Source organism: Naegleria lovaniensis (genome assembly GCF_003324165.1).
Source record: "Naegleria lovaniensis strain ATCC 30569 chromosome Unknown tig024, whole genome shotgun sequence".
Taxonomy (NCBI): domain Eukaryota; phylum Heterolobosea; class Eutetramitea; order Acrasida; family Naegleriidae; genus Naegleria; species Naegleria lovaniensis.
Genome location: NW_025407846.1, coordinates 157,854 through 185,481, shown reverse-complemented (window position 1 = coordinate 185,481; position 27,628 = coordinate 157,854). Strand labels below are relative to the sequence as shown.

The 27,628-nt window shown below is 36.8% G+C and overlaps 16 protein-coding genes across 16 annotated transcripts; 7 read left to right on the top strand and 9 right to left on the bottom strand.

The window, feature by feature from the left end:
• Positions 1-238: 238 nt before the first annotated feature.
• Positions 239-1,078, top strand: C9374_005432 (uncharacterized protein; the record flags this gene model as incomplete). Its single annotated transcript, XM_044695182.1, has 1 exon — positions 239-1,078. The coding sequence occupies one exon, from the start codon at positions 239-241 to the stop codon at positions 1,076-1,078; it is 840 nt and encodes a 279-aa protein (XP_044547909.1).
• A 498-nt stretch (positions 1,079-1,576) lies between these two features.
• On the top strand, positions 1,577-3,489 carry C9374_005431 (uncharacterized protein; the record flags this gene model as incomplete). Its single annotated transcript, XM_044695181.1, has 4 exons — positions 1,577-1,667; positions 1,780-1,847; positions 1,966-2,023; positions 2,117-3,489. 4 exons carry the CDS (start codon positions 1,577-1,579, stop codon positions 3,487-3,489), a joined length of 1,590 nt encoding a protein of 529 aa, XP_044547908.1.
• Positions 3,490-3,736: 247 nt separating this feature from the next.
• C9374_005430 (uncharacterized protein) lies at positions 3,737-4,734 on the top strand (the record flags this gene model as incomplete). Its single annotated transcript, XM_044695180.1, has 4 exons — positions 3,737-4,093; positions 4,170-4,262; positions 4,383-4,490; positions 4,558-4,734. 4 exons carry the CDS (start codon positions 3,737-3,739, stop codon positions 4,732-4,734), a joined length of 735 nt encoding a protein of 244 aa, XP_044547907.1.
• Positions 4,735-4,924: 190 nt separating this feature from the next.
• On the top strand, positions 4,925-6,742 carry C9374_005429 (uncharacterized protein; the record flags this gene model as incomplete). The annotated part of the gene is made up of 1 exon (XM_044695178.1): positions 4,925-6,742. One exon carries the CDS (start codon positions 4,925-4,927, stop codon positions 6,740-6,742), a length of 1,818 nt encoding a protein of 605 aa, XP_044547906.1.
• A 158-nt stretch (positions 6,743-6,900) lies between these two features.
• On the bottom strand, positions 6,901-7,314 carry C9374_005428 (uncharacterized protein; the record flags this gene model as incomplete). Its single annotated transcript, XM_044695177.1, has 1 exon — positions 6,901-7,314. The coding sequence occupies one exon, from the start codon at positions 7,312-7,314 to the stop codon at positions 6,901-6,903; it is 414 nt and encodes a 137-aa protein (XP_044547905.1).
• A 102-nt stretch (positions 7,315-7,416) lies between these two features.
• Positions 7,417-9,086, bottom strand: C9374_005427 (uncharacterized protein; the record flags this gene model as incomplete). Its single annotated transcript, XM_044695176.1, has 5 exons — positions 7,417-7,494; positions 7,554-7,844; positions 7,901-8,199; positions 8,262-8,424; positions 8,532-9,086. The coding sequence occupies 5 exons, from the start codon at positions 9,084-9,086 to the stop codon at positions 7,417-7,419; spliced, it is 1,386 nt and encodes a 461-aa protein (XP_044547904.1).
• A 2,315-nt stretch (positions 9,087-11,401) lies between these two features.
• Positions 11,402-11,758, bottom strand: C9374_005426 (uncharacterized protein; the record flags this gene model as incomplete). The annotated part of the gene is made up of 1 exon (XM_044695175.1): positions 11,402-11,758. The coding sequence occupies one exon, from the start codon at positions 11,756-11,758 to the stop codon at positions 11,402-11,404; it is 357 nt and encodes a 118-aa protein (XP_044547903.1).
• A 613-nt stretch (positions 11,759-12,371) lies between these two features.
• Positions 12,372-13,907, bottom strand: C9374_005425 (uncharacterized protein; the record flags this gene model as incomplete). The annotated part of the gene is made up of 1 exon (XM_044695174.1): positions 12,372-13,907. One exon carries the CDS (start codon positions 13,905-13,907, stop codon positions 12,372-12,374), a length of 1,536 nt encoding a protein of 511 aa, XP_044547902.1.
• Positions 13,908-14,018: 111 nt separating this feature from the next.
• C9374_005424 (uncharacterized protein) lies at positions 14,019-15,717 on the bottom strand (the record flags this gene model as incomplete). Its single annotated transcript, XM_044695173.1, has 4 exons — positions 14,019-14,794; positions 14,843-14,963; positions 15,013-15,161; positions 15,231-15,717. The coding sequence occupies 4 exons, from the start codon at positions 15,715-15,717 to the stop codon at positions 14,019-14,021; spliced, it is 1,533 nt and encodes a 510-aa protein (XP_044547901.1).
• A 395-nt stretch (positions 15,718-16,112) lies between these two features.
• C9374_005423 (uncharacterized protein) lies at positions 16,113-18,276 on the bottom strand (the record flags this gene model as incomplete). Its single annotated transcript, XM_044695172.1, has 3 exons — positions 16,113-16,728; positions 16,775-16,945; positions 17,054-18,276. 3 exons carry the CDS (start codon positions 18,274-18,276, stop codon positions 16,113-16,115), a joined length of 2,010 nt encoding a protein of 669 aa, XP_044547900.1.
• Positions 18,277-18,813: 537 nt separating this feature from the next.
• On the top strand, positions 18,814-21,381 carry C9374_005422 (uncharacterized protein; the record flags this gene model as incomplete). Its single annotated transcript, XM_044695171.1, has 2 exons — positions 18,814-19,656; positions 19,717-21,381. 2 exons carry the CDS (start codon positions 18,814-18,816, stop codon positions 21,379-21,381), a joined length of 2,508 nt encoding a protein of 835 aa, XP_044547899.1.
• A 47-nt stretch (positions 21,382-21,428) lies between these two features.
• Positions 21,429-21,907, bottom strand: C9374_005421 (uncharacterized protein; the record flags this gene model as incomplete). The annotated part of the gene is made up of 2 exons (XM_044695170.1): positions 21,429-21,827; positions 21,899-21,907. The coding sequence occupies 2 exons, from the start codon at positions 21,905-21,907 to the stop codon at positions 21,429-21,431; spliced, it is 408 nt and encodes a 135-aa protein (XP_044547898.1).
• Positions 21,908-22,018: 111 nt separating this feature from the next.
• C9374_005420 (uncharacterized protein) lies at positions 22,019-22,423 on the top strand (the record flags this gene model as incomplete). The annotated part of the gene is made up of 1 exon (XM_044695169.1): positions 22,019-22,423. The coding sequence occupies one exon, from the start codon at positions 22,019-22,021 to the stop codon at positions 22,421-22,423; it is 405 nt and encodes a 134-aa protein (XP_044547897.1).
• Positions 22,424-22,687: 264 nt separating this feature from the next.
• C9374_005419 (uncharacterized protein) lies at positions 22,688-24,157 on the bottom strand (the record flags this gene model as incomplete). The annotated part of the gene is made up of 1 exon (XM_044695167.1): positions 22,688-24,157. The coding sequence occupies one exon, from the start codon at positions 24,155-24,157 to the stop codon at positions 22,688-22,690; it is 1,470 nt and encodes a 489-aa protein (XP_044547896.1).
• Positions 24,158-24,683: 526 nt separating this feature from the next.
• C9374_005418 (uncharacterized protein) lies at positions 24,684-25,235 on the top strand (the record flags this gene model as incomplete). Its single annotated transcript, XM_044695166.1, has 1 exon — positions 24,684-25,235. One exon carries the CDS (start codon positions 24,684-24,686, stop codon positions 25,233-25,235), a length of 552 nt encoding a protein of 183 aa, XP_044547895.1.
• Positions 25,236-25,410: 175 nt separating this feature from the next.
• On the bottom strand, positions 25,411-27,383 carry C9374_005417 (uncharacterized protein; the record flags this gene model as incomplete). Its single annotated transcript, XM_044695165.1, has 2 exons — positions 25,411-26,566; positions 26,671-27,383. 2 exons carry the CDS (start codon positions 27,381-27,383, stop codon positions 25,411-25,413), a joined length of 1,869 nt encoding a protein of 622 aa, XP_044547894.1.
• Between the last annotated feature and the right edge of the window lie 245 nt (positions 27,384-27,628).

Below are 27,628 nucleotides of genomic sequence, written 5' to 3'. Positions count from 1 at the left end.
ATGATGAAAAGTAAAAATTATTAATCTGCAGCAGACTTATTTTTTTGTTGTTGTGGAAACGAGTCAAGTCTTTGTAATCCTTCTCACTTTTTGGGGACATCCATTTTCATAACCTTTGGCATCACTCCAGTGTTTGTTTTCCACAAACAAAAGATGGACCGAGGCATGCCTCGGGGGTGCGGATTGAAAGACTTGAAGTCGGTTTCCGTTTATTTCTTTACACAGTCGAAACGAAAAAATGTCAAAGCAACAAATGCAGGAAGCAAACAAGGCTCCCGTCGGGATGAGGCTCTTTTCTCAAAACGAAAGCAAAGCTTGGGCAGAGAAATTCTTCTTATTCTATGGACCTGTCTGGATGCTCTATTTTACTTATCTCATTTACAATGAAATTTATGATGGAGCATCGAGAATGGAATGGACCATGTACGGAGTCATCATGGCTGTTCCATGCGTTTTATATCCATTATTATTTCCTGGAAAGGCTGATCGTAATCTTCCAATCACTCAACGATATTGGTTCAAGTGTAATCTTTGGGTTTTCATTTTCAATTTTGTTGGAAATTACTTTTGGACTCACTATTTCTATAATCTTTTAGGTGCTAGTTATACCATGGATACTCATAGAATTAACAATGTTCCTTACCTCATGTTTTTAGCTACCCAAGCTTACTTTACCTTTTACTTTTCCCTTAGCAATGTATTATTGAGAATTATTTATACTTCTTGGAGAAATCCTTCCATTGCTAGATTCCTCTTTGTGTCAGCATTTATTTTGGTATTTTCGTATTTCACTGCTTTCATGGAGACTTATACCATTCAATATTTCAAGTATTATACCTTTAAGAACAGAGATTTGATGTATAAGGTTGGCTCAATAGTTTATGGAATTTACTTTATTGTTGGTTTCCCAATGTACTACAGAGTTGATGAAGATGAGACAAAGAAGAAGTATTCTACTTTCAAGGTGTGTGTGGAAAGTTTGGCTTCATGCATGCTAGTGACAATTTTGTTGGATTTCTGGAGACTCTTTGTTGGAGGAATTGTTGAGGATATCCCTCAATGCGTTCCATTCATGTAATCATGAACACCCAAGCACGTTACGATCTTTTATGTTTTTGTATAAAACAGCATTTCTTTGATCTTTTTGTTCTCTCGCTTTCTAAAACTTGAGTCGTTCGACTTGTCTTCTCGTCATGTGTCTTATGTAGAGTACTTTATGGGAACTGCTGCTCGCCATGAATTCTCCATTAGTCATTGGAGTAACTTTTTCAAAAAAACTCGCTTGCATCTCTTGCAAAATCATTGTAAGTTTTGTGAATACGTTTTGGCTGTTAGATGATGTGAATGAACCTTTGATGTGTTGGTGATGATGTTATTTTGTTGATGTATTTTACAAATGATGATCAAACCTGTCAAATTCTGACCAATTACACCAATGTTGTGATCGTGGTGTTCTATGGACTTCTTTCCCAACAACCATTACATTTCATCATATTCGTATGATTGTCATTTCAAAAACAGAATAGATATTCAAATATCTGATCCGTTCCATTGAAACCCTTCTTCATCATTAACAATGCCATTCGGTTTCTTCAAAAAGAACAAGGATACACCTCAGGCCAATGCCAAACCAAATTCTGATCTAGCAAAGAAATTGCAACAGAAAGGTATGTAGAAACATCGATGATCAACATCAGAATAGTTTTATTGACTTTCGCTTGGTGTCAATGATGAAACTTTAAAATTCAATTGGCTGAATGGAATCACATGAATTTTCAGATGCTGGGTCATGGGCTGTGAACGAAGTTGGTATTTGGTTGGACTTGGTCGGATTGGGTGAATACAAGGTATGTTTCGTATTGTGCGCGTTGTATATAATTGTTAAATTTGGGTATACAACACGTGTTGTTAAATTTAACAATTTTATACATGTGGACAACCTGGATCTCATTACTACTGTGGTAGAATGTATTCATCAACAATTCTATCAGTGGTCAAGAATTATTAGAATTAGGAGAAGAAGGTAGGTGTTTGAACAATTTAATTTCTTGTCAACAAATTTATCATCATCACAACTCTTGCATTGTCACACACACCACCCTATCCAATACAACAGATATGAATCAACTTCAAATCACTAAATTAGGTCACCGAAAGAAATTTAAGAAATTAGTTGAGGCTCTCAAAAAGAATTCCAACATTACAAACTTTCTCGAAGCTCTCTCAGAATCCAATGACTCGGCAGAGAATATGCCATCGGCTCAATCTTCTTCACAGCCTTCTTCCGCGGCACAAAATCAATCTTCGGATTTGAGTGGTGGAAGTTCTTCCAATAATAATGCCTCTTCTGGTATTGATCTTGTATTCAAGTGTTATCACAATGATGACGTCCATTTGATTGCTCTCAAGAAAGATAGAGCCACATTTAATGAATTAAAGTTGAGAATCATTGAAGAATATCACTGTTTAAAACCAGTGATTAAATACAAGGACACAGAAGGTGATTTCATTAACATTAGAAAAGAAGAAGATTTTGCAATTTGTTTACAAAACGTTCCAGTGGATTCTGCTATTAGATTGTACATTACTACTGAGAATGATTCTTCAGCTCAATTGAACGATGATACATCAAGTCAAACCAGTGGAAGTGAATTATCATCCAGCAATATGGCGCAATTGCAAGTTCAACGTCACATTGAACAATTTCCAAGTATTTATGGTGAAGATGAAGAACCAGAAATGGATGATGGTGCTGTTTTCTTTGATGACTTTGTTGATGCTGTTATTATTATTACAGATGATAAGATTATTCAATATGTGAACAAGAGTGTGGAAAAGGCATTTGGTTATAATAGAAAGGAATTAATTGGAAGAAATGTTAAAATCTTGATGAGCAATCCACACAGAGCTCAACATGATAACTATGTAGATAATTATTTGAGAACTGGTCAAGCAAAGATTATTGGATCAGGAAGAATGGTTGAAGCTCGTGCAAAGGATGGTTTAATTTTCCCAATTTGGTTATCAGTCGCTGAATCTTCTTGGTTGGGAAGACATGCATTCACAGGAACTATTCAAGATTTGAGAAAGGATAAGAGCAAACAAACAAACTCTTCTGTTACCAATCTCTTAGAGAACTTGGTGGATGCTGTCATCATTATTGATACGAAATGCACTGTTTGCTTTATGAACAAATCAGCAGAGAAAATGTTTTCTTACAATAGAGATGAAATGATTGGAAAGAATATTAACAAACTCATGCCTGAAAAATATGCTTCAGTTCACGACACTTATGTTTCTCACTATTTAGAAACTGGAGAAAAGAAGGTGATTGGTAGAGGAAGAAAGGTCACTGCTAAAGATAAGCAAGGGAATCAATTCCCAATTTGGTTGAGTGTAAGTGAGACGAAATGGAATGGAGAACGTGGATTTGTTGGAACCATTCAAGATTTGAGAAAAGATAATTCTCTCGAAAAGATCTTGAACTAGAATACAGTGTGAATAGAAGACCAATATCCTACGACTATGGTCAACAATGACCAGTACTGAATTCAAACAGTTATGAAATTCTAAATTGTACATTTTAAACTCTATCAACTAAAGACGTTCAATTTTCAAAAACTTGATAGAAAGAATTCGAAAACTGAGCAGAATATGAGTAGAGCTCTTGGCAACCTCCATCTGGATTTGCTTGTTTCAAAGATTCGTGATAATTTGAATCTTTTCATTTAAAAAAATGCAAGACGATAAACGGATACAAGATTTAACGCAACGTTTTCAAAACATCAATACGAGCCTTGAGGATTTGAATAGAGAAGTAAAATCACTAGGAAAGAAGGAAGTATCGGGTGAGAGTAGTTCTTCTACACCGAGCAAACAAGTTGATGATCATCAACCATCAGAGCAAGATGAAGAAGTACTCACACCAACCACTCCGATTGATGAAAATGAGGAGAGACAACTTTCTCCTCATGAAGCCTTATGTGATGCTGCTTATAATGGAGATTTAGATGTGATTAGAAAGGTGTTATCAGAACGAGAGAATCGATACTTGGTCAATGAATTTTTAAATTTTGATGAAGTACTAGGAGAGGTAAGAATTAATTTCAAGCTTAACGCAATCATCATACCTCTGTACCTTGACATGATCATGATACACACCTATATAGATGACTCCGTTCATGTATGCAGCGGTTAAAGGTCAAATCGAAGCTTTGACTTTGTTTTTTGAACTTGCAAGGCCAATTGTTAATTTGCCTGATGTATGTTGTTGTTCGTTGAATCAATTCGAATAATGTCGTCGTGCTGTATTAATAATCCGTTAATTACAACTTATTTTAAATTGAATGCATTCTTCATAATCTACTCTTTGGATCATATAGTTCGAAGGAGATACTCCTCTAATTCTTGCCACCAACTCCAAACAATATGAAGTGATGAAATTGTTGATTGAAAAAGGGTCAAACATCAATCACATGGATGAAAACGGTGTAAGTATCGATTTCTCTTGAATGACTCTTTTTGCTTATCATGAGACTTTGAAATTGACTCCAATAGATGAGTGCTCTCCATGTAGCTGCTTCCAATGGTGACATTCTTGCTGTGAAGATTTTGCTTGAAAAAGGTGCAGACAAGAATCAAGCAACACGAGGAAGTACAGATACAGCAGACATGATTGCAGAGATGTATGGACATTCGACCGTTGCACAATTTATCAGAGATTTTACCAAGTAGAACAGGAGAAAATCCGACTTGAGACAATTCAATGCAAAAACTCGAGCAATTTGTGAGACATAAACCATGTCACGTAAAACGTGCTGCTCTCTTATTGTGTCTGGGTGATTGTGACAATTTGCTCTCAACTCACCAATAAAGCAATCTGAAACAGCAAGCACCACTTTGATCCAATGTCACAGCGCAAAAAATGATGGCCAAAACAAACCATGATCGATCCTCATCTGCACCATCATCATCGTCGTCATCCACAACACCTCGGAATTTCACTAATGATACAGAAATTGATGATACTCCCAAGTCATCTCCCATATTAGTACAAAATTCAATGGGCAATGAACATGTCATTGTTCAATCACAACAACAACAACAATTTCAACCAATCAAAAGCCAACAACCATCCAAAGTTCGAGAACGAGTCCAACAATTGAACAAGAATGCTTCCTCTAATTCTCACCAATTACGTACAAGTCGTAGTATCAATAGTCGTGACATTTCACAAAAGAACACATCAAATTCTACATTCAAATTCTCATTATTAAAAACTTCCGAAAACTCAAAACATCATCCTGTATCTTCTCATCCCATTCATCCAACAACCATTTCCACACAACAACAACACCAGCAATGGTCACCACAACATTTGGTCCTTCCTTCTCCTACTTTTCTCAACCAAAATGATTCAACAATTTCTGTCCTTTCATCATCAAATTCACAAATTCCAAAGAATATTCAACAATCATCTTCTCACACTCCTAACAATCGAAAAAATCGATCCAAATCGAAACAACAACTTTTTGATGAAGTTTTTGAACAATTAGAGCAATTAGATGAATTATATTTTGATAATATGGTTTCTGAGGATGAACAGAGTGGAGAGGAATCTGAACAATCCTCATCCCTTAATCATCATTCAACACAAAATGAGAACAAAATTTCTCCACGTTTTTCATCTCCAGTCATTCAATTTGAAAATATGGAATTGAATCGTGAATTTTTAGCAAGACATGAACGAACACATAGCTTAATGTCACGAGAGGAGTATGAACAAAAAAGAGAATGGATTTGTAAACAATATATTGAGGCTTCATCATTATTTACAGAGTATGATGAAGAGGATGATTCAGCTGATCATTTAATTTATCCATTAGAAGATTTCAATGAACAAGATTTGAAAATTTCACACCATGGTCAAGAATCTCCTCATCATCATCAGCAACAACTATCAACAACAACAACCAAAATTCAAACCAATACGATTACATCCACTACACCCTTTTCTAAAGATGGCACAATAGAAGAAACATTGATTGAACATCCATGCAAGACCATCCTTGGACCAAATTCTTCCACCACAGCAACAACTTCATCTCAACCATTCATGAATTCATCTCTTTCACAACCTTCTGCTCCACACTTGACATCGTCCCATGCAACATTTTCAACTCATTTACCCAAAATTCAAACTTCACATTCCAAAGTTGGAAAAAAACTCACATCCATTCTTAACATGCTCAATGATGCACAACATTACTCTTCTCAAGCGAATATAATTCCATCCTCTTCGAATACTGTTTCTAACAACAAATTATATTTGAAACGAACGAGTATTGAAAGTAATGAAGAAGATCATGATTCGAGTCATCCTCCTCACATGTTTTACAACCACCATTTGAAAGGAAATAGACATTCCATGGCATCCTCAACCATGAGTAATTACACATCTACATCAACTACTAGTACTGCCATGGATAGGACAAGTGTTGATGCTTCTTCAGAATCTGGAAATATTAGTCAAACCAGTCATTATTATTTAGATCCAATGATTTACAAATTTTCATACTTGGAATTGAAAGATAAATTTCCAAAAGGTGTCAAACAAAATGAAAAGGAAAAGTATTTGAGTGACGAAGAGTTTATTAAGGTTTTTGAAATGGATCGAAAGACCTTTGAGGAATTAAATATCAGTAGAAAGAGAAGACTAAAAATTGAGAAGGGTCTATTTTAATCATGGTTCAATATTAAGAATTGAATTACTGTCATAGATGCTTTTTCGTATTAATGTTGGATTTTCTTCAATAGGTGTGGAGAGATGTGAGCATTGCGAAAGGGTGGCTTCTGGAAAATTGATCAATTCTAATGAATCAATTTCTGTTCTATCTAAATCTACACAACATACAAATATCGATAGACAACTGTTGAGGTAGCCAATATTCCAATACCAATCATGGACATTTCCATGAGTGATAAATGTTTTCGAATATTCGTGAGAAATTGTAGACAGATTCTGAAAAGCGATTTGAAGCTTCCATCATCAACAATTCTTTGGGAGTTGTTCGAATATTTCTCGCTACCGTCTGGCGTTGTTTCAATTGGTAAATGATTATTTGATCGTTTTTTGTTTACAAATAAGTGTCTTTCACAAGTCATGCAAGGTTGATTGGCAATTGTTCTTGTTGCGAATGCAGAGTAAGAATATCTAATGTTGCAAACACTCCCACTACTCACAAGCACTTTTGAGGAGACAGATTGGAATAGTGAGTTGAGGACTTGTCGTTTGGCTGGTGAGGATGTAAACATTTTTTATTGTGGTGTTTGGTTGGTTTCGCCGACCTTAACTATTTGTCAGACAAAAAGTTTCGGCGACTTGTCCAAATAATAGCCATAATATTGTTCATGTTTCTATTCAGTCCAAATGACGCCAAGGTATTGAAGAATGGTCAGAAACTCCTTGTCACAGCTAATAATGATGGAAAGAGCCTTTTGGAATGAATTGTAAAATATTTGGAATTTGTTTTTCTCAAAAAACGTCAACCTACCTTATCACTGTGAATATGTAAGCGAGCTGCCATATTTACAGCTCGTTTTTCAAGAGATTCTTTTCGTTGTTCGTCTAGCTTAATTCCAACGATTGATGTATTCTTCTTCAATGCCTCGGTGTATTGATTACTAATTTCAATTAATTGAGAATATAAAAAGAGTAAGTAATCTCTCAGAATTATAGCAACTTGTTTAGCGTCTTTGGTGACACTGAGCTCTGTGGATTGCCACTGTTCAGGAAGCTTTCCTCCGTTATTTACATCTATTAGATATTGTGACAAGGTTAGAATCTTTGATTAAAAAATACATATATGAAATAAACATATCATAAGAATCATAAACCTACATGTAATGAAGCCAATGATGCTAATTTTGCAAGAGACCTGTAACACTCTGCTTTACTTTTTTCCAAAAGTAGAGTAGATGTTTGAACCGTTTCTTCAATCTCGATGGTTGATCCCAATACATCCTCCAAATTGCTGTAGGCATTTTTTGCTAGCTCCACACACGCATTGGTAGTTTCTAAAATTTCCTTTCCAACAGGAAGCAAAGCAATATATTGATAAGAGGCTTTCTTTTCTTCTACCTCTTTTGTACTGAATTGTGTCGAGTCAATGAGTATGTCTTTTAATTCACGTAAAAGTTCTATTGGAAATGTGTTGGATGGGCAGTTGAATAGTTCATCCTTTACAAAAGAGAGCACTTACTTTCAATTCTGTCACGTTGTTCATCGGTTCTATTTTCCATGTACTTGGCCAATTCTTCATTACATTGTTTAGAGAGGGAGGCAACCTCTTGTAAATATTTTAATCCTTGGTATTCAATAAATAATTCTTTAAAATTGACATAGATATGAATGCCATCATCGTTCTGTTTAGATTTATGGATGGATATTATTTTCATAAATAATGTGATATTTAAAAACGGTTAATTATTATTTGATGACCATCGGAATGACACCAATGTGAATGACTTACCTCCTCATTATCATAGAGAATTCTACTCGCTTCTTCAAGAGTATGCAAAACAGTTTTTCCAAACGAAGACGCCCACCCTTTTACATATTTCAACTCTGCCGTTTCGTCCACTAATTGAGATGTTTCGTTATAAAAGGAAGTGAAAAGAGATTTGAGTTTTTGCTCTGCAGTTTTGAGCGAGGTTTCAATGGTTTTTTCCGTTTCTTCAATGAGGGATGATGCATTTGCTGCTCCACCATTGTCATTGATTTGTCCATTTTCTTCATCTGCTTGATCATTGGGTGTTTCGGATGAAGCTGGATGAGTCGTTGATGGCTCTGTAGAGGGTGTGCTTACATCCTCGTCCTCTTCAGCCACTAATTGTTGCAATTTTTGTCCAAACTCATTGGTTTGTTGATTCATGACTCTAACCACATTACCGATGGTCGAAGAAAGCCAACCACCTCCCCAACCCCATCCGCTGTTGTTGTTGCTCTCTGGTTGTTGATCGTGTTCTTGATCAACAGTGTTAGGTTGGTCGGTTGAAGGAGTGGAAGGTTCCGATGATGAATTCATTTTTTCTGGTTCAAAAAAGAGCCAAATTTGAAATTTCCTCAATTGTCTTTACTGGTATGATTCTAATGGATGGTATCAAGAGATCTCAAGGCAATCAACCTTGAATAACGCACTTAACGCTACAGTTGCTCGCAAGATATGGCAACTTTATCACATGTTATTGTCACGTTTTAACTTCAATGTAAGCGGTCTTGGCTGAGTGGTTAAAGCGTTTGACTAGAAATCAAATGGGGCGACCCGCGCAGGTTCGAGTCCTGCAGACCGCGACTGTTTTTTGTTGGTAATTGAAAGGCAAGGTATTGTCTCAATACAGTTGGCTGAATTATCCAAACCAAAGAAACGAAGAAGCATCACAATTTGTCTGTTGCAAAACAAAAGACATAAACTTATCGATGCTAGGATTATCATTACAGCTCAAAAAACAAAGTCCGTCTTGACATTACTTTGTCAAATCAGTAAAACGTTTGACTACATTTGTTGTTAAACGGGAATACGCACAGTCTTTCTTCCTGAAGGTAGGCAGTGTACCGTTGTTGTCTTCTTCTTTGGTCCAGCTGCAGTTTTAACGTACTGAACCTTTATTGAGAAGGAGGAAGTCCTATTTGAATCTGTTGAAGTCATTCAACCCTTTTGCTTGTCTCTACCAGCAGCGGAATGTTGAGCGAACCAACCCAAGCAGAATTCATCAATCTCGTTTTCATACACGATAACCCATGAAGCAAGCTATACAAAGTTTTAGTGTAAATCAAAAACACCAATCTTGTTGGTAACCTCTGTCGTGACTTATGTTGCTGCTGTACAACTGTTGTCTGGCACTCTCGTTTACGATTTTCCCTTTAATTTCTACAATAGTCGAAAAAATTCAGTTTATTCTGGTGCAGCTTGCATGACTGAGACCTTTTGGACCACTCTTCAAAGAAATAATCGCTCAAGAATACAGGTGAAACCAAAGATATTAGTCGTTATCACAATTCATGAGCTCTCTCTTCACACGACCGTCAATATAGTTTTCAACAGCTTTATAACAATCGACAGTCATTCGACGCGTTGCAGCTTTGAACACCTTGTCTTTCTCTTCATACTCAGTCCAAATTTCCAAAGATTGTTTCACGCGGTCGTTAAATGGCAGGGATCTCAATTTAGATAGATTGTGTTTTAACAGTTCATCCTTCATGTATGCAAAGCATTTCACTAAACTTTCACAATCTTATCTGGGAAAATATGGAAAGCAAGCTATTTCGCATTGCAAGAATTTTCGTCCGTACTCTGAAGCAGTTCCCTATCAGCGGATCACCGTTACAAGCAAATCCCCAGTCAATTAATACCATAGTATTTTCACTTGAACAGTGGTGTCTTAAAATATTTTCACGCCGAATGTCTCTGTGAAACACTTTGCGAGCATGAGCTTGTTGAAGAATACGCAGGAGCTGAATCATTTCTTGATTGTTGGGTGCGTTAGAAAGAGGAGAGTACACTTTCATGGTGAAATAATTTTCACCAATGTCAAGTATTTCAGGAAGTCCAGGAATCCCTTTTAGCATGTTCAATGTTTGTGTTTCGTTTTTAAAGGCGTGCATTGTTTCTTCATTTGGTGCAAACAGTTTTAGAGCAATAGTCCTGTTGTTCATAGCGTACACATACGAAGAAGCCCCTTTACCAAGAGTTAACTCGAAAGTGTGCTCAATTGCAGGAGATATTGTTACTTCCTCGTTACAATTATATTTCAGCATGTTAAATAAATACTTCCACCCTTCATAAGTAATATCTTCACCGAACAAATCAAACTCTTTGGTGATTTCACAATAGATGGTTTTGAAATTGGGTGCTCTTTTTGCTCTCATAAAAATGATTTTATGAAAGTTGGAAAGGCAACCCACAACCTCACTTTTGGACGTGTGAATTTGGAGAGTTTTCATCAGATATACGATAAGCTGTCCTTTTTGTTCATCGCTTCCAAACCTGTTGAAGGGGTTCTTGAATTCAATATAACCAGAGACAAGAAACGACAGACCCTTATAGGATGCAACGCCCGAGTAGTCTGTTTTGGCTATTGTTATTGGTTTTGGGATAAGAGTCAGGTCAGGAGAAAGCCCCTGCACAACAGAAACGTATCTGGTATCTAAATAAGTTACATGATATGCATCTTTGTGTTTCCTCAATTCCCTCATAAAACAGTCTTGAACATCTGCCTCAGTACTGATATGAAATTCTGAAACTCTATGATAAGGAACGTCATTTTCAGTTAGTAGCCAAGAAGGAACTTCTAAATGATCGCTGATCCCATTTTCCTTTACCTTTTTTTTAAAGTACCTCGTTTAATAAACAGAATCGTTTGAACTGCTGCTAGATATTGGAGTTTGACCGTGTTTCAGTTCAAGCTCTTTCATTAATATTCGTTCTCTAATCTGCAACTTTTCTATTCTTTCTTTGCTTTTAATTTCCAATTTTTCTTTTTCAATCTGTAATTTTTCTTTTTCAATCTGTAATGTTTCTTTTTCAATCTTATCCCTTTCAGCCAGTATTTTTTCTTTTTCAATCAGTAATCTTTCTTTTTCAATCTGTAATCTTTCTTTTTCAATCTCTAATTGTCTAAGGGCAAATTCCCATTGAAAATTGGTCGTGATTGGTGGATGTGATGATGAGGCGCTTGAGCCCGATCCAATGCTGTTCATGATGAGTAAAGGAATTTTTTTAAGGATTTGTAGAGGTTGTGGATCGCTGTAATTGTCCACATAACCTTTCTTGTAGCCCTTTGTTGCTTATTCTTAAAATCTGTTCAGTCTTTTTGAACTATTTTCACGCACAGAACCCACCCATCCAACCTTCACACAAGTTACTTTGTGGTAGCCGGAAATTAAAACTTGTCCAAAACAATAAAAAACAGTCGCGGTCTGCAGGACTCGAACCTGCGCGGGTCGCCCCATTTGATTTCTAGTCAAACGCTTTAACCACTCAGCCAAGACCGCATCTGATAAAATGTACTGGTTACTTATTAATCAAACAACTGATCTCGAATCGCTTTCTTTTAATTTGCGGGTGTGAGCAGCGACGGTGTTGAGGATCTTCTTCATGATTGAAAACAAAACAAGTAGACAGAATGGTGAATATAAAGCAAACTGCATGGCTCTATGCATCAATTTCTTCATCATGATGGCCTACTTCTTAAAAAAACTTCATGCTGGTGAAGTAAAAAAAGCAAGAAAATAGGCAAAGCAACTGATGTTTGTTAGCTTAGATTCCGACATGTCTCATGTTCCAATCATTTATTTTCAACAAAATTTGATCTCAATCCTCTCCACCACTGGTCACTATACGAACATCTGAAAAGTATCTTTTGGTTCCAATTCCACGTGAGCACGAAAAAATGTAAGCATTCTTTAAATTATTCTTCAAATAAATTTCCATCATTCGCAATAAATGTCGACTGATAAAGGATCGTCCCATGTAAGGTGATCCCTTTTCTAATAAAATTGAAAGAAATTGTGAACATTCTTCCAAGTCTACTAAATTCACGACATAATACGGTACATTTTCATGGTATTTTCGACACGGGATCCAAAATTTGTTAAAGATGAATTCAAATACCCTCAATGGGTCACGATCATTTCCCACAAAATTTGGAAATATTTCAGAAACTTTAACCTTGCCAGCCATGACCTTGCTTGCAAAAATGTCGACTTTGGTAAAAAGTAATACTTTTTGTGTGCCTGGAGTTGACAATAAAGATGTAAAATATTTCACATGACTATCAAAAACTGGAGTATTCTTCTTATATCGGTCAATATCTGCCAATGAAATTAAATAAACAACGATAGGAGCAAGATTGGGTTGATCATTAAATTGCAGAGAATTAAATTCCATTGCTGCTTTCTCTGTTTTCAAACACCATCGTCTCTTGTCAAATCTTGTCACGGATGGAATATTTTCAATAATAATGTTTGTACTCTTCTCACTAGATCCCAATGAATTTTTCCAATCATGGAATGTATTATCCAATAAATAGGATGAATAAATGAGTTGTAATAGCTTGCTGTTTGAGCAATCATTTGCATGTACACCATGTGCAAAATTGTAATCTGAATTCATAATGACATGCAAATTGTCAAATAATTCATGAAAATTTTCACCTTGCAAATGGGTCAATTTTGTGACGTGTGTCGTGTGTTGCTTCGATACATAGGGAGTAAAAAAGGAAGCTTGCATTAATTTTTCATAGGTCAATTTCACAATGGGTACTCTCCACAATTCTTCAATGAAATTGACAATTGTTGGAGCTTGATCCAAGAAGTTGTCCCATGTGGTCATGGATGCATTGATGGCTGTGTGAATACCGTTCACACCATTCACTTGTGCTTCATAATTGTTGATCAATTCATCGTATTCAGACCACAATGTGGTCTTTTTCGATTTGGTTTGTCCGTGTTCCGTATCGTATGCAGAAAAAGCATCATCTTGTGGTGCAGATGTTGAAAGTGATAATTCCTTCAAGATCATTTGCATGGCATTTAAACAGGAACTTAGAATTGCAAATTGAACAACTTTTTTATAGGAAAAGGAATCCACAGAACTCGTACTCGACAATGCCGAAATTAATGATGTTACGAGTGAGCCTACCGAAGAGGTGCTATTGTTGGATGAATGAGTGCCAGAAAGTAATTTCATGAGATCCATCTTTCGGATGAGTCGTAGTAAAGTAGATCGACCAGAGAATGGTGTTCCACAAATGATCATACCATAATCATAAGAAGGAGCAATTGTTTTGTGAATCAATGGTTGTAACAGTGATGATTGACCGAACGATGGAGGGCGTGGCAAGAGCATATTTTTCTTTTGGTGTTGTTCACAAGTTCACACGCAAAAAAACAATGTACATTCTAGTTTGAGTTGTTATTGTCCAATGATTGGATATCCAAGGATTTACAATAATGTCTTTCATTGTTGTGAGAGTAACAATTTGGAAGCTTTGGGTGCATCTCTAAATTCTAATTGAGTGGAAAGAGTGGTAATAAAAGCAGGCTCATTTTGTGAGAGCAGTGACACCAATGGTGGGAGGGTTCTTTCTTCAACGGATGACTCTGGAGATCGTTGAGCTATTTCAATTAAAGTATTCGCAAAATGCTTCCTACATCTCTCTGATGTTTGGATGTACGTAATAAATATTTGTGAAAGTTCTGTTTTCACAGTTGCATTCAGATGGGAATCTAGATACAGACTGAACAGTGCTTTGATATACTGTTGTTCCTTAGTTAGTAATTCAATGACTGATTGCTCATGAATGAATAATAATATACAATTCACTGCTTTTGAAATCACTGAGTAGGTTCTGGAGGTTTCATTATTTTGAAGACCCTCAAAAACTATTGCTTCTATTATTGCGCTAATAAAATAAACATCAGAACCTTCAGTAGGCGTCAATGTATAATCAGGGTTTGAGGTTAAATAGCGATAGCATCTAACATAGGGGTGTTTAAATAAATTAGCTGCTGAAATTCTCAAATCGGGATCAGGTTCAACCATTTTTCTAATTAAATCCTTCAATGAAGCAAGCTTAATTTTTTCAAACATTCCAGGAATTTTCTCTCGTTCTCTTAAAACAGCTCTATAAAACAAATCATGTTGTTGTTGACATGTGAGCTCAAAAACGCATAAACCCATACTATAAATATCACAACTAAAGGCGTATGGTCTTTGAAGAGCAATCTCGGGAGCTAAAATAATGGTCATAAGATTCACATGAAGAGTTAATTAAAACGTACCAACATAGAGAGGAGTTCCACAAATGGTATATGTTACAGCACCTTTAGAATTTAACATTTTGGCCAATCCAAAGTCACACAATCTCAATGTATCATCTTCTCCAATGAGCATGTTTGATGGCTATATAAATTCGTTTGAATAAATGACTCAAATTGCTGCGATAACAAACCTTGATGTCTCTGTGAATAATTCCTTCTTCATGACAATACTTGAGCGCACTGCAAAGTTGAGTGAACCATGCAAGTACCCGCCACACGTTGATATTCACATGCAGATCTTTTTCAATAATATCTCCAATAGTACCTTTTTGACAATATTCTATGAGAGTTATTAATAAGAACAAGCACAAACTCGTATTCTTTGAATATTGGTAAAACAACAACTTACCAGTTACAACACCCACACAACTCTTATCCATTTGATCTTTCAACGGAAATTCTTCAATAAACTGCATAATATTTGGATGTTTTAAATTTTTCAAAATTTTGATTTCCTTATCTATTGCTTCAACAGCTTCTCTATCGGTGGTCTTTGGCAGTTCTAAAACCTTCAAAGCATAATTTGCATTTCCCTTTTTCACTAAATACACTTCTCCATAGCTTCCTTTTCCGATCAATGATGTAATTTGATATCCATGATAAATACTATCAATTGACAACATGACTCCGAGGTCAACAAATGGATCTCCTACTTTTGGGCTTCGCAATGGTTTGCCTGCCTTTGAAGGTGGAGCGTTACCGTTGGGACTGCTGGTGTTTGATGACGTGGTGGTGCTGCCGGATTGCGGTCGCTCATAGGCATCGTCATCATCCTCTTCCCTCATGAGAAATTTTGCAATAGAATTTTCAGAACGAGAAGCGCTCGAATTTCCCATGTTGCGATGGCGTTCAATGATGATAATGATGATAGTGTATTTTTGTTACTGATACAAGTGGATGATTATGACTCACTGTGTCAGTTGAAATTCAGATTGATGAAACTGATGCGATAATAAATTGTGTGTACAAGATGCTAATCGTGCTGTGATTATCTTCAAATCCCGTCAATGTAGAGATTCGGATTTTGGCCACTGCAATGAATGTCGCCTGATGAGCTATTTTTTTAGTGAATTTTGAAAAAATCAAATGCCTTGCCAACTTTTAACGGAGGTTACAGCAAATGGAAATGCTATGGTGTCAAATTACTTTGGACATGAGGGCACTCTCAATCGATACTTGGGTGGAAAGTGATTTTTATTGTGGAAAATTCCCGATTAATAGTGAGAAGAGTTTAGTTGAATTCGATGCTTGGTTCTAACTCAGCTTTGACCTCTCCATTGTTAGCTTGTATGGCTTTCTCAGCGAATTGAACATATTTGTCCACTACAGAGCCATGCTTTACAAAGAAGTTTGAAACCTTGAATAATCCACTCAAAGATTGGAACATGGCGTAGAATGGTTCTAAAACTGAGATACCAGACTTGAAAGCACGCTCTCTACTATTGGTTGGTGATTGAGATGATAGCAATGCCTCAGACAACGACTTCTTCTTTGGATAGAACACAGAAAGATATGGCTCATTCTGCATGCCAGCAACCTCCTTAGCCACTTTAACAGCATCGTAAAAATCGCCAACTTGGTCAACCAAGTTTACTTCTTTGGCAGCCTCACCAAAGTAAACCTTACCCTTGGCAATCTTATTCTTCAAATCGTCCTTGCTGATATTTCTTGCTTGGCTGACTTTTTCAATAAAGGAGTCATAGAATTCGTCAATAACGTTGTTGAATAACTCTGTTTGTTGCTCAGTGACACGATCAAAATAAGAAAAGACAGAAGCGTTCTTGTTTGTCGAAATAACATCATTGGTAATTCCAAGCTTGTTTGAAAAGAAATCTCCAAGGAAGAATCTAAGGAATGCATGATAAGTGTCATTCAAAATCATGAGATACTTACTTGCCCATTATCACTCCAATAGATCCAGTAATGGTAAAAGGGTGTGCAACAATTTTATCAGCAACTGAGGAAATCCAATAACCTCCGCTGGCAGCGACACCTCCCATACTGACAACGATCTTCTTTTTGTCCTCAGTCTTTGCAAGCTCTAACTCTCTTCTGATGTGTTCGCTGTTTATCATGTCGCCATAATTTTCGAAATGGTTATTACATTTCATGTTTCAAAATAAAGGTCATTGTTCAAAAATTCTCAAAGTTCTTTCAGACTTCATCACTTACCTGGCAAACACTTCTCCACCTGGTGAATCTACTCTCAATAGAATGACTTTAACCTCAGAGTTCTTTCTTGCCTTATAGATAGCGTCGACCAATACGTCACTGTTCATGTTGGTATCTTGTGGGTTTTGTGGTCTGCCTCTGACAATTGCTCCACTGGCATAGATGACTGCGACAACGTTGTCAGACTTCTTCTTAGGATTGAGATAATCAAGAGGATTTCCTTCTAACTTTTGTTGAAGATACTTTTGAATGTAGAGAAGATTAATCTTCTTTGAGTCTACACTCAAACTGTCAGCCATCACTGAAAGCATTTCATCCCTATGCTTCACACCATCCACGACCTTGTGTTCAACAGCAGCAGATGCTCCAAAAACACCAATATCGAACCACTCACGAACTGAGGTAGCGTTCTTTTCTCTTGTTTCTGAGATATCCTTAATGATTGTATCAAAAAGATCTTTAGCCAATGACTCAACTTGTTCCTTGTGCTGCTCAGAATATTTGGTTTCAGTGAAAGTATTCATGGCTAATTTGTATTCTGCTCTCTTCACAACATATGGTTCAATTTCAGCCTTGTCCAAAAGTTGCTTCAAGAAGAAATTACGAAGTTGGAAGCCATTCAAAACTGTAAGGCCTTGATCTCCGATATAAATCTTTTCACACGCAGATGCAAAGTAATAATTTACAGTATTGCTGAAAAAGTGTGAATGAGCAATGGTAGTTTTGTGTTGTTTGAAATCAAATAATGCCTTTCTCATTTCACTTAAGTGAGCAAGTGACACTCCGGAAAATGGGTTATGTGATGATCCTTGGAAATAAAGGATAAGACCAACAATATTTGGATTCTGTTTGGCAACTTTTAGCATATCCACAAATGTCAAGTAATGCATCTTTGTTTTTCCTTGAGAAAACAATGCTGAGAGTGATGGGGTGACAGGTTGTGCTGTAAAATCTAAATCTTCTAAATCTATTTCGAGAACAGTATTTGGAGACACTCTCTTTTTCAATTGACGAAGAATGAACTTGACAGAAGAGCTCACAGCAAGTGAAACAATACTTGTGGTAATGTATGGATGATTACCAATGAAATTACGAATTGGATCTTGAGTGTTTGGCTGAACAGGTTTTTCAACAACGCCATAATATTCTAAAACACCTCTACCCTTGTCGTATGCTTGTTGAACAGTCTTGGTTACGTAATCGGTGTATGTTGTCATGTCCATGATGATGTAGTTGATTTAATAGAGATCTATGAATTGGATATCTACCCATGATGAATCATCATCCATGAAAGATCAAATGGTTTAATTACATGGATGAATACATATGATTCCGATCACTCCAACAAGAAGAGAAAGGTATATAAACTTACTGATCAAGTTGATTGTGTGGTAAGATTCAACAGTTGGACCGAGATTGATGATCAAATTTTTTTATGGTTGATGTTGATGGCAAATGCTCATCAAATCAATTTTAAAAGATGATCTTCTCACAAGAGAATGGATTCCATACATAAGAAAACATCTAGAACTTTTACGTGTTTCTTGCATCAAAATTGATTGGAAATGGTTTTCTCAGGTTACACCTCAAGACTTGAGGGAAATAATTTTGGAACCGATCCATGATTCATCGGCACAACAAACTGCACCAATTAAGGTTCGATGAGCTTGTTCCAACTCTTTAGCACTGTATTTCTTTAATTCTTTACATTGAGAAGGAGGCATTCCATTGTTGCAACTCAGAACACAACCCTGCAAAAAATGTTCGTTCCAACCCTTCAAGGATCAATTGGCTCGAACCAACAACCTGTAAAGAAACGTCATGTATTAAAGCAAAAGCCTCGGCAAGATATTTATGCTTGTGGACAAGACTTCTTTATTCCCATGTTGTCGAAAGAACAAAATCAATCCAAATTACAAGAAAATCAATTTCTTTGTGAATTAACAAGAATTGATGGGATGGACTATGTTTTAGATGACGCTGAAGATGAAATCATTAAATTTGAAACTAGGTATGGCTCTTGGCAACTCGTGACTCGACTCGGAAAGGTATACGGTCTCGGAAGAAACACAGCATTTGTTTTGGGATTGAGAGATTGTAATCCAAAGCCTATTCCTGTATTCAATTCTGATTTATGGAATGAGCATGACAAGGTTACGGACTGTTCTCTTGGATTTCAACATTGTTTGTTTTTAACAGAGAGTGGAAAAGTCTTTGCATGTGGAACGAGTGAATATGGTGAAATACCGATTCATGATACTAATTTCCAAAAGAATGATTTTGAAATTCATTCATCAAAGAAAAAACAGGCTCGTTCGACAGCCTCAACCGAAATGACTCGCTCCTTTGAATATCCTCAATTAATTAATCCATCGTACTTTGATTCTCCAATTGTGAAAATATTTGCCTTTCCCTTTCAATCATATTTTGTGTCAACAACAAGAAAAGTGTATGCGTGTGGAAATATGAATTCAAATTCAAATGGCTCCATTCCACACTTAATTCCAGAACAGAAAATCAAAACTTTTCAAGATCATTTCAGTTGCATTCAGCAGCTCAAAGTGAGTGATCATTCTTGGTTTGACATTACCAACACGGGTCAGGTAAGTTGAGAAATAGGATACAATCGAAATGTGAATTACGAATGGGTCATTACTTCATAGATTAGTGCTGGAGGAGATTTGTCTTATTATTTTAATGACGGATCTACCATGATGATCACTCACTTGGAACATCCTTACCAACCCATCGATCTGTATTGTTCCAACACGCATTACATGATCAAGACGAATGAGAGAACCCTCCAAGCAGGAGGTCAAAATACGTGTGGTGAGTTAGGAATTGGCCATTCTCAATCGATTCCGTATGGTGTGAGATTTTCATCGGTGAAACTTCCTTTTGAATGGAAGGAGCAAGATGAAGTGAAAGTTTTTCTTGGACATTCGTGCACGGTGGTCATTCATATTCCAAATTGTGAAGAAAACAAGGAGGAATTTCCATATATAGAAGATTTAGTAGTTTCTAGAATTTTAGGAATGACCAATGAGTGTGAACAAAGAATATTCGAACCTTTGCTTGAAAAAATTTCTCCAAATATTCACACCTTTCTGAAACGAGAAGAATTTATGAAATTACTGAACCCACAAGAAATAGAATGGACATACACATTTGTGAAAATGTTCATGGTAAAGGGCTACCAAGTAGTGTCTCGTTATGAGGTCGTTGATTTATTTACGAAACATTTCTGTCCATATCTTGGAAATACTCAATTTTATATCTTTCTCATGTTTTTCCTTAATGATGTGTGTGATATTGGAGAAATATTTAAAAAGTATTGCTTTGAAACACTCTCTGAAATGATTAATACGTACAATGTGTTGGATATTTTAAAGCAAATATCAGATTATTTAGCCACAAACATCTTGACAAACTCCAAAAAGAGTATTCTCATGCTTACCGTAAAGAAATGTTTAGCATTTCTAAAGCTTCACTGGAACAACATGAAACAACAACAATTGCAAGACGATCGTTTGATCAAACTTGAAAAGAAAATTCAAGCATCTAACAAAGAGTTTGGTGCGATTGGAATGGATTGGAGAGAGGATTCGTTTATGAAAGAAGATGTCGATACACCAGAATTAATAGCTTCTCTCTTTAATGATGCTACAACTAGCGATCTTAAACTCTCGATCAGCAATGACTCACATGAAATTATACATGTTCACAAACATGTCATTTCTGCCTTGAGTCCAGTTTTGAAAGTTCTCTATGAAAGTGATCGATTCTCGGACACTTCATCCTCAAATGATGCTTCTTTTGATATTTATGGATTTGTAAAGGATGAGAGTGACAGTGAAGAGCAACAAGAATTGAAAAAAACAGCGCTATTGATGACATTGAAGGCATGTTATTCAAAGTTTGAAGATATTTCATCATCTCCACAAATCAGTGTAGATTTGTTGTGTCAAACGATCATGACGTCTTTGCAATTTCAAATGGACTGGCTTACTCAGTTTTGCTGTCAAATTTTGCTCAAACATGTCACTCCCAACAATTACAAATCCCTACTAGTTTTTGCATCACAATTGGATGACATGGAATCATGTAAATTGCTCATTGAGCATTTGATAACGTATGGGCTCAAGTATGTCCCTTTTGAACTGACCTCTCTTTGCAAAGATCTTCCTCCTCACTTGAGTTCTCGCCTTATCACACTATTTGAAAACCTGTTCAGGAAGGGAGTTGTAAAGAACGGTAATTTAAGTGCGGTTCAATTACCAGTGGAAGAGCAAGACCTCTATCTTCGAGCGGTCATGTTCCACAACTAAATCTTGGAACAATGTGCAAGCTGAAATAAATTTTTGTTTTAATTAATTTACTTGGATTGGGTAGCCTTGGTGGTCTTCTTTGACTTGTGCTTCAATCTCAACAACTTGGCAGCTCTGGCAACGAGGACAGTCTTCAAATCACCTCTGAAATCCTCACCTTCAGTTGTTTCAACAATAGTCTTAGCAGCCTTGGTGACGGACAATTGCTTGTTGGCAACCTTTGTCTTCTTGACATATTCCTTTGGCTTTCTGACAGAAGCATCATGAGAAGCCTTCTTGATGAGTAAATCACCCTTTGGTGTAACTTCAACGCTGGCATTGGATGTCTTGGTGTACTTTTCAGAGTTGATGTTGAGTGGGTTGGTTGGTGAGGTGTGGAAAGAAGCACCACCGTAGAGTCTTGTTCTCTTCAACAAGCTGCTGTTGTTCTTTGTGATTTCCCAGATCTAGGATGATTTTGAAATAATTAGAGGAGCAATTCGGATTTCAATAAAAAATTCAAACAATGAACACTTACGAGTGACATGATGATTTTGGCTTATTTTTTTGTCGACAAATTTTTAAAATCTCTGGTCAACTTGAAACGAGAGTTTACAATGATCTGTGAAGTTTGGGAAACAAATTCAAAAACAAAAAAATGAACGACGATTACGAGGTGGAGGACAAAGCCTTGGGCATGAGATTTTGCTCCGAGTGTAACAACATGTTGTACGCAAGAGAAAACCGATTAAATAAGACTTTAGAATTTAAATGTAGACACTGTGATAACAGAGAAGCGGTAGATACATCCGATTATGTTGTATATAAAAACGATATCAAAGCCGCCAAGGATATCCAATGGAGTAACATTGATTGGGCAGAACTAACCAAAGATCCGACCCTTCCTAGAGGTACTGTAGGTGTGGGTGCCTGCAAAAACTGTGGTAACGGCGAAGTTGTGTATTTACAAACAGGATTTGGTATCATCAAGGAAAACCAAGGTGGTATGAATTTGTGGCTAATATGCACCAGATGTAATAATCGTTGGAAAAATCAGCTATAGAGAATCGTAATAATTTCATCCATCAAGCAATAGATAGGTCCTCAGAGCAAAGCTAATTGACAGTATTTATTGTAATTATTTAACATTATTTATGATTTGCAATTTTGGTCGAGACTTGACATCATCATCTTTGCAATTTTCCAAATCACTCCAGTCTCACTGGATCTAGAGTAAAACTTCTAACTTTGTGTTGTAATGAGTTGAAGGTTGTTTTATGGTGACAACAAGTCGGCATTGGTTTATTGAACTTGGTCACTAATTCTTTCAATTAGAACCCTTTGCTTTCTCTTCCAAGAACAGTTGGATGATGACATTTGCCACTGATAGAACGTTCACCGAGTTTCCCATCAATTTATACTGTTGCTTGATAGAAAGTTTTGAAGAAGGACAGGAAAACCAAGGCGAGAAGGTCATTAAACGTGCCACTTCGATTGGATGTAGGAATCGTATTCTTCCCAATTCAGTCAGCGACTGTACGTTATCAAAGTCAATGCTGTGTAGGGTTGTCTCCAAATCCGCGTTCAAGTATGTGTCACTCAGTAACACAACTAGAGGTCCAGTTCCTCTGAGAAATTGAGTTTGACCATACGACTTTGTAATACAGCTACAGACACGTTTTAGTGGAGGAGTGTCTTTGGAATGGTTGCTCTTTTTTAAAATCAGGTCGTATCGATAACCCTTAATCTTGGAAAGATGCTTTTGTTCCACAAAAATCATATCGTTTTCATAAATCTTTTCTTCTTCAGAGGTAAGCAATATCGAAGAGTGGTTATAAAGATCCATAAATGTAGCAGCCTTTCCTTGCTTTTGTAATTGTTCAACTTTTTCAGGGTTGTTAAAAACTCGGTCATAATCAAGAAGTGGTCGTGTTTCATTGTTTCCTGATTTTGAAAACATGTATTCGGGAAGAGAAGTGTGTAGGTCTAGTTTAACGTCTTTCAGTTCAGAAGTCTCAGTTATGTTAATAGCATTTTCAATGTTGAAATCCACTCTTTGTCCAATAAGATAATATCGCACTCGTTGATTAGGAAGTCCCAACTGAGTTGGACATAACATAAATTCCTTAAATTGATATCCATGATTTGTTAATTGATTCACTAAATGCTGTCTAGTTTTTGAAATTTCGAAATTTTTGACATTTTCCACAAATATATAATCTGGCAATATCTTTGGAAAAAGCTCACTCATTAGATACAAAAAACTTTTAGTTCTATCGTCTTCGCTGTCTTTTCTATTGCCATTAAGTGTAAAGGGTTGACAAGGAGGGGACATAGTCCACAACAATTTTGAACATTTTTGAGAGTGATCTTCGCTTAGTTTTTGCTTCTTTTTAGAATTTTCAAAGGAGAATGAAGTGGTTGAATTTTGTTCATTTCGTTTCTCCAAAAATCTCTTAAAGTATTGTCTTTGGAAATCACAAATTGGAATGTGAGCAATGTCCTTTGCACAAGGATCATGACTGAATAAATGTTTGTATAATATATTTGCATTTTCATTGATATCAAATGCTCCGATCCATGAAAATGTAATTTTGTTCGGAATGACAAAAGATAATTCTTCATTTACAGTTTTCTTTGTATAAAATTGTTCGATAAATGCTTCAATGAGTTCTATGGCCATTCTTGTGCCTCCGATTCCACTATAAAATTCTGCAACATGAATTTCAATTTCTGGATTATTTGTCGTACAATCGGATACTGTTGATGATTGAGTGCATTTTTCACTTGGAGACATTTTTTCAAAGCAATAAAAAGCAATCAATAAATTGCATAAAGAATGTTGAACTTGCAGGAGGCGACTATTGACGTTGAATCAGGCTGTCGCTGCGGCTTAAGAGTAAGTACATGGGGGATTTTGTTTTCACGCAGAGAACGTTGCGGGTCACACCAGACGCGGTGTTTTCCCTGAGAGTCCTTTACGTTTGCCGAATAAAATCTTGAGAGAGAGTTTTCTTCTGCCATGTTTGTTCCCTGTTTACCAGCTCCCTTGTTGTGGTTTTCATTTTTAAAACATTTTAATTGGTCGAGGAAGACCGTGACGAACTACGAGGTTAATTACAATACCCTTTCCAAAACCAAGTTCTTCAATCTCCCAAGTAACACAGGTTGAAACACAAAGAACTCCTTTCGAACACTTTTGGCACAAGTTCATTGATGTCTTTTTGTTGGTTGTGAACTTTAAAAATATGTAGTTCCTTGACATGAATCTTTCACAGCATATTGTGCAAGAAAAAAAGCATCAACACCACACACAACCACAGATGGCCACTACAATCACTGTTCAGAAATTACTTCTTGAACGAACATACTCTCCCGAGTACATTGCACAATCGAGAGCCTATAGCTGCGTACATTCGTGTAAAATGTCGCGAGAGCATGCTCCCAACAAACATCTCGCCACTGCTCAACCCATGGACCAGTCAATGCTTTTGGAAGGAGAGAAATTGCGACTGTCTTTTGAAAATCTTAGTGATCAATCCACATATATCATTATCATGTTTGTTGATGACAAGCGACGAGTTTTTAGCTTATTTCCATGTTTTACAGAGTTTTGGGATGTGATGAATTTTCATCATGTTCCTGGAGGTAACCATTTAGTGGTTCAAATCGATACAAATATGTTGCCATTTCAAAAAGATGCCAACAACTCAACGAAACAACAGACAACAACCACAGTGAAAAACTTTCAAATTATTTGTTGTTCGGTAGTGAAAACTATCAAGCAAGAAAATAATGGACATTCGTTGTCGTTTGAAACCAGCTTTGAACCAGTGTTTCAACATTTTGATTTTTCAATTCCAGTTCGATCCTAAGTTATTGAATTTCCACCCTCCTAATCTCCTAAATTAATTCCTAATTGTATCACCATCCTCTCATCTCTTAATAAATTCCTTTGTGCCCCTGTTAACGATTCTCGCAAACATTCAAAGTAATTAAGGTTGTTTTCAACACCTTTATTTTGGTACATACAAATTGGTTCCATTCTTTTTACTTTTGATGATTTGGCGATGGCTTTCTCCTCCAGATAAATCTTGGGAAAAGGAATGGTAGCAATCCTTCTTCGGCAATGAGTGGAGCAATTAAACCGGTTGCTCCTGTGATCATCTTGAAGCTTTTGGCTAAAGCTCCAAAAATACCAAAAACTCCTCCTTCCTTAATGAGATCAAACGATCCAATAACTGCAACAGCAAAGAAGTGAGTAATAAGTCCATGAGGAGAACGCCAGATACCACTAATGAGAGAAAGTGGTCCAGTTTGACAAATGCCGCCCTTCTTAAAATATTCAAAAACTGCTCGACGCATAATACTCATGCTGTCATTTTCAGAAAGTGAAGGAGTAGATTCGTTACGCTTAAATGATTCCCAATTCTTAGCACCTCCAGGTGGAGCAAAAATGCTATATAGGGCGTTTGCAAGAATGTTAATGGTATTGGCAACCTTTGCTCTGTTCTTGTAGAATGTTGCAATTGCATTGTCAACTTCAGCTACTGATGACATATCCTTAACATTAATGATTGCCTTGGAAAGCTCCTTACAGTCTGAGAATGTTACAGTCATACCTCCACCAGTGAGAGGATGTCTACAGTTCATGGCGTCTCCGATCAATACAACGCCCTTCTTTAATAGTGTGTCTGCAGTTTCACCTGGAATTTCACGATTTTGCACTACCTTAATTCTGTCAGCATCGACTTCAGCCTTAAAGGTATCGTGTACTTGTGGTGGAAGTTGGGGCATAATGTATTGCAACAAATACTTTGCCATTTCGTCTCCTCGCTTTGGTAGCTTGCTAGAATCTCCATCAGGGAAGTCCACCAAACATCTGACAGAAGTTGTGCTGTTTGGATAAAGCAAACATGGAGCATCAGGTAATAAGAAAACGTTTCCATGTCCAGGATTTGGTAACTTATCTGCACAGTTTGGTAATTCTAATCCAATGAATTGAGAAACGACCAATGGTTTGTTTCCACTACCAATTTTATCGGAACGGATTTGTCTTGTGAATGAGCTACCAGCTCCATTGCATACAATGACCATATGTCCGGTGACAGCCACTGTTTGGTCTCCTTCCTTATATTCTACACCCTCAACAAGTCCTGGAGTTTTTTCAATCAAACCAGTGACAACTCTTTGTATCATCTTAGCTCTGTAACATGTGTTGTTATTGTAGGTGAACGATTCATTTAAAAACGTCGTAATCAAGTTGAAAAAATTAAGACATGATTTTGGTTATCATACCAAGTTACTTACCCGTCTTTCTCACAAGCTCTTCTCAAATTCATGATAAATCTGCCATAGTGGAATGCTCTTCCTTCAGCAGATTGTGGGTAAGGCATATGAACAGTTTCGTCCTTGTAGAATACTTGATAGCCCTTAACGGTGGCAGCCTCAATACCTTCGAGACAGTGACCAAGACCGAGATCTTTCAAGTGTTGAACACCTCCAGGTTGAAGCAATTCTCCAATGATACGATCAGGCTCGCTCATATCTCTTTCGATTACCAAAACTTTTTTAGATGCCTTAGAAAGTACAGATCCAAGAGCACAGCCAGCAATACCAGCACCAACAATGATGACATCATAATCCTTATTGGTAATTGAGGGCTTTGGAAGCGAGAACATGTACATCATCTTGTTAATGAGCTTCTTCAACATGTAGAAAGTAAGGCCAGCCCCCGTCATTCCAACAGCAAGACTAAGCTTGCGTTGTTGATCGCTTGGAAGGTTAATTCCCAACATCTTTGAGAGAAATTGATTGCTTATGGTATCAATGGAAGAATCAAGAGTTTTAGAGAGAGTGCTATGCAAAGATTGCAACAGCGTTTGATTAGAGGTAGTAGGTGTGGAGGTAGTAGTCGTTGTGGCCGTGGTGCTTGTAGTATTGGTTTTTGGAGCGGTAGTAGTATTGGTTGTGGTAGTTGTTGGCTTTGAAGCGGCCGATGATGATGGTTTCATTGGAGCCATGATGAATATTATTGAAATATCTAGATTTAATAATTGTGGTAATTAGAATAGCTTTTCTGAGTTGAAACGAAGAACACACACGCTCGTAATGATAACAGTGGAAGGTCTCGTTCGGAGAGTGAATTGTTTTGTTGAACTGAACCACAAGAAAAGGCTTATCTGTTAAATTTTTTTTGCGGTGGTGAGTTTCTCGTTTACGACTTGCCCTTGAATTTTCGACAAACTTGTTCAATTGAATGACTTCG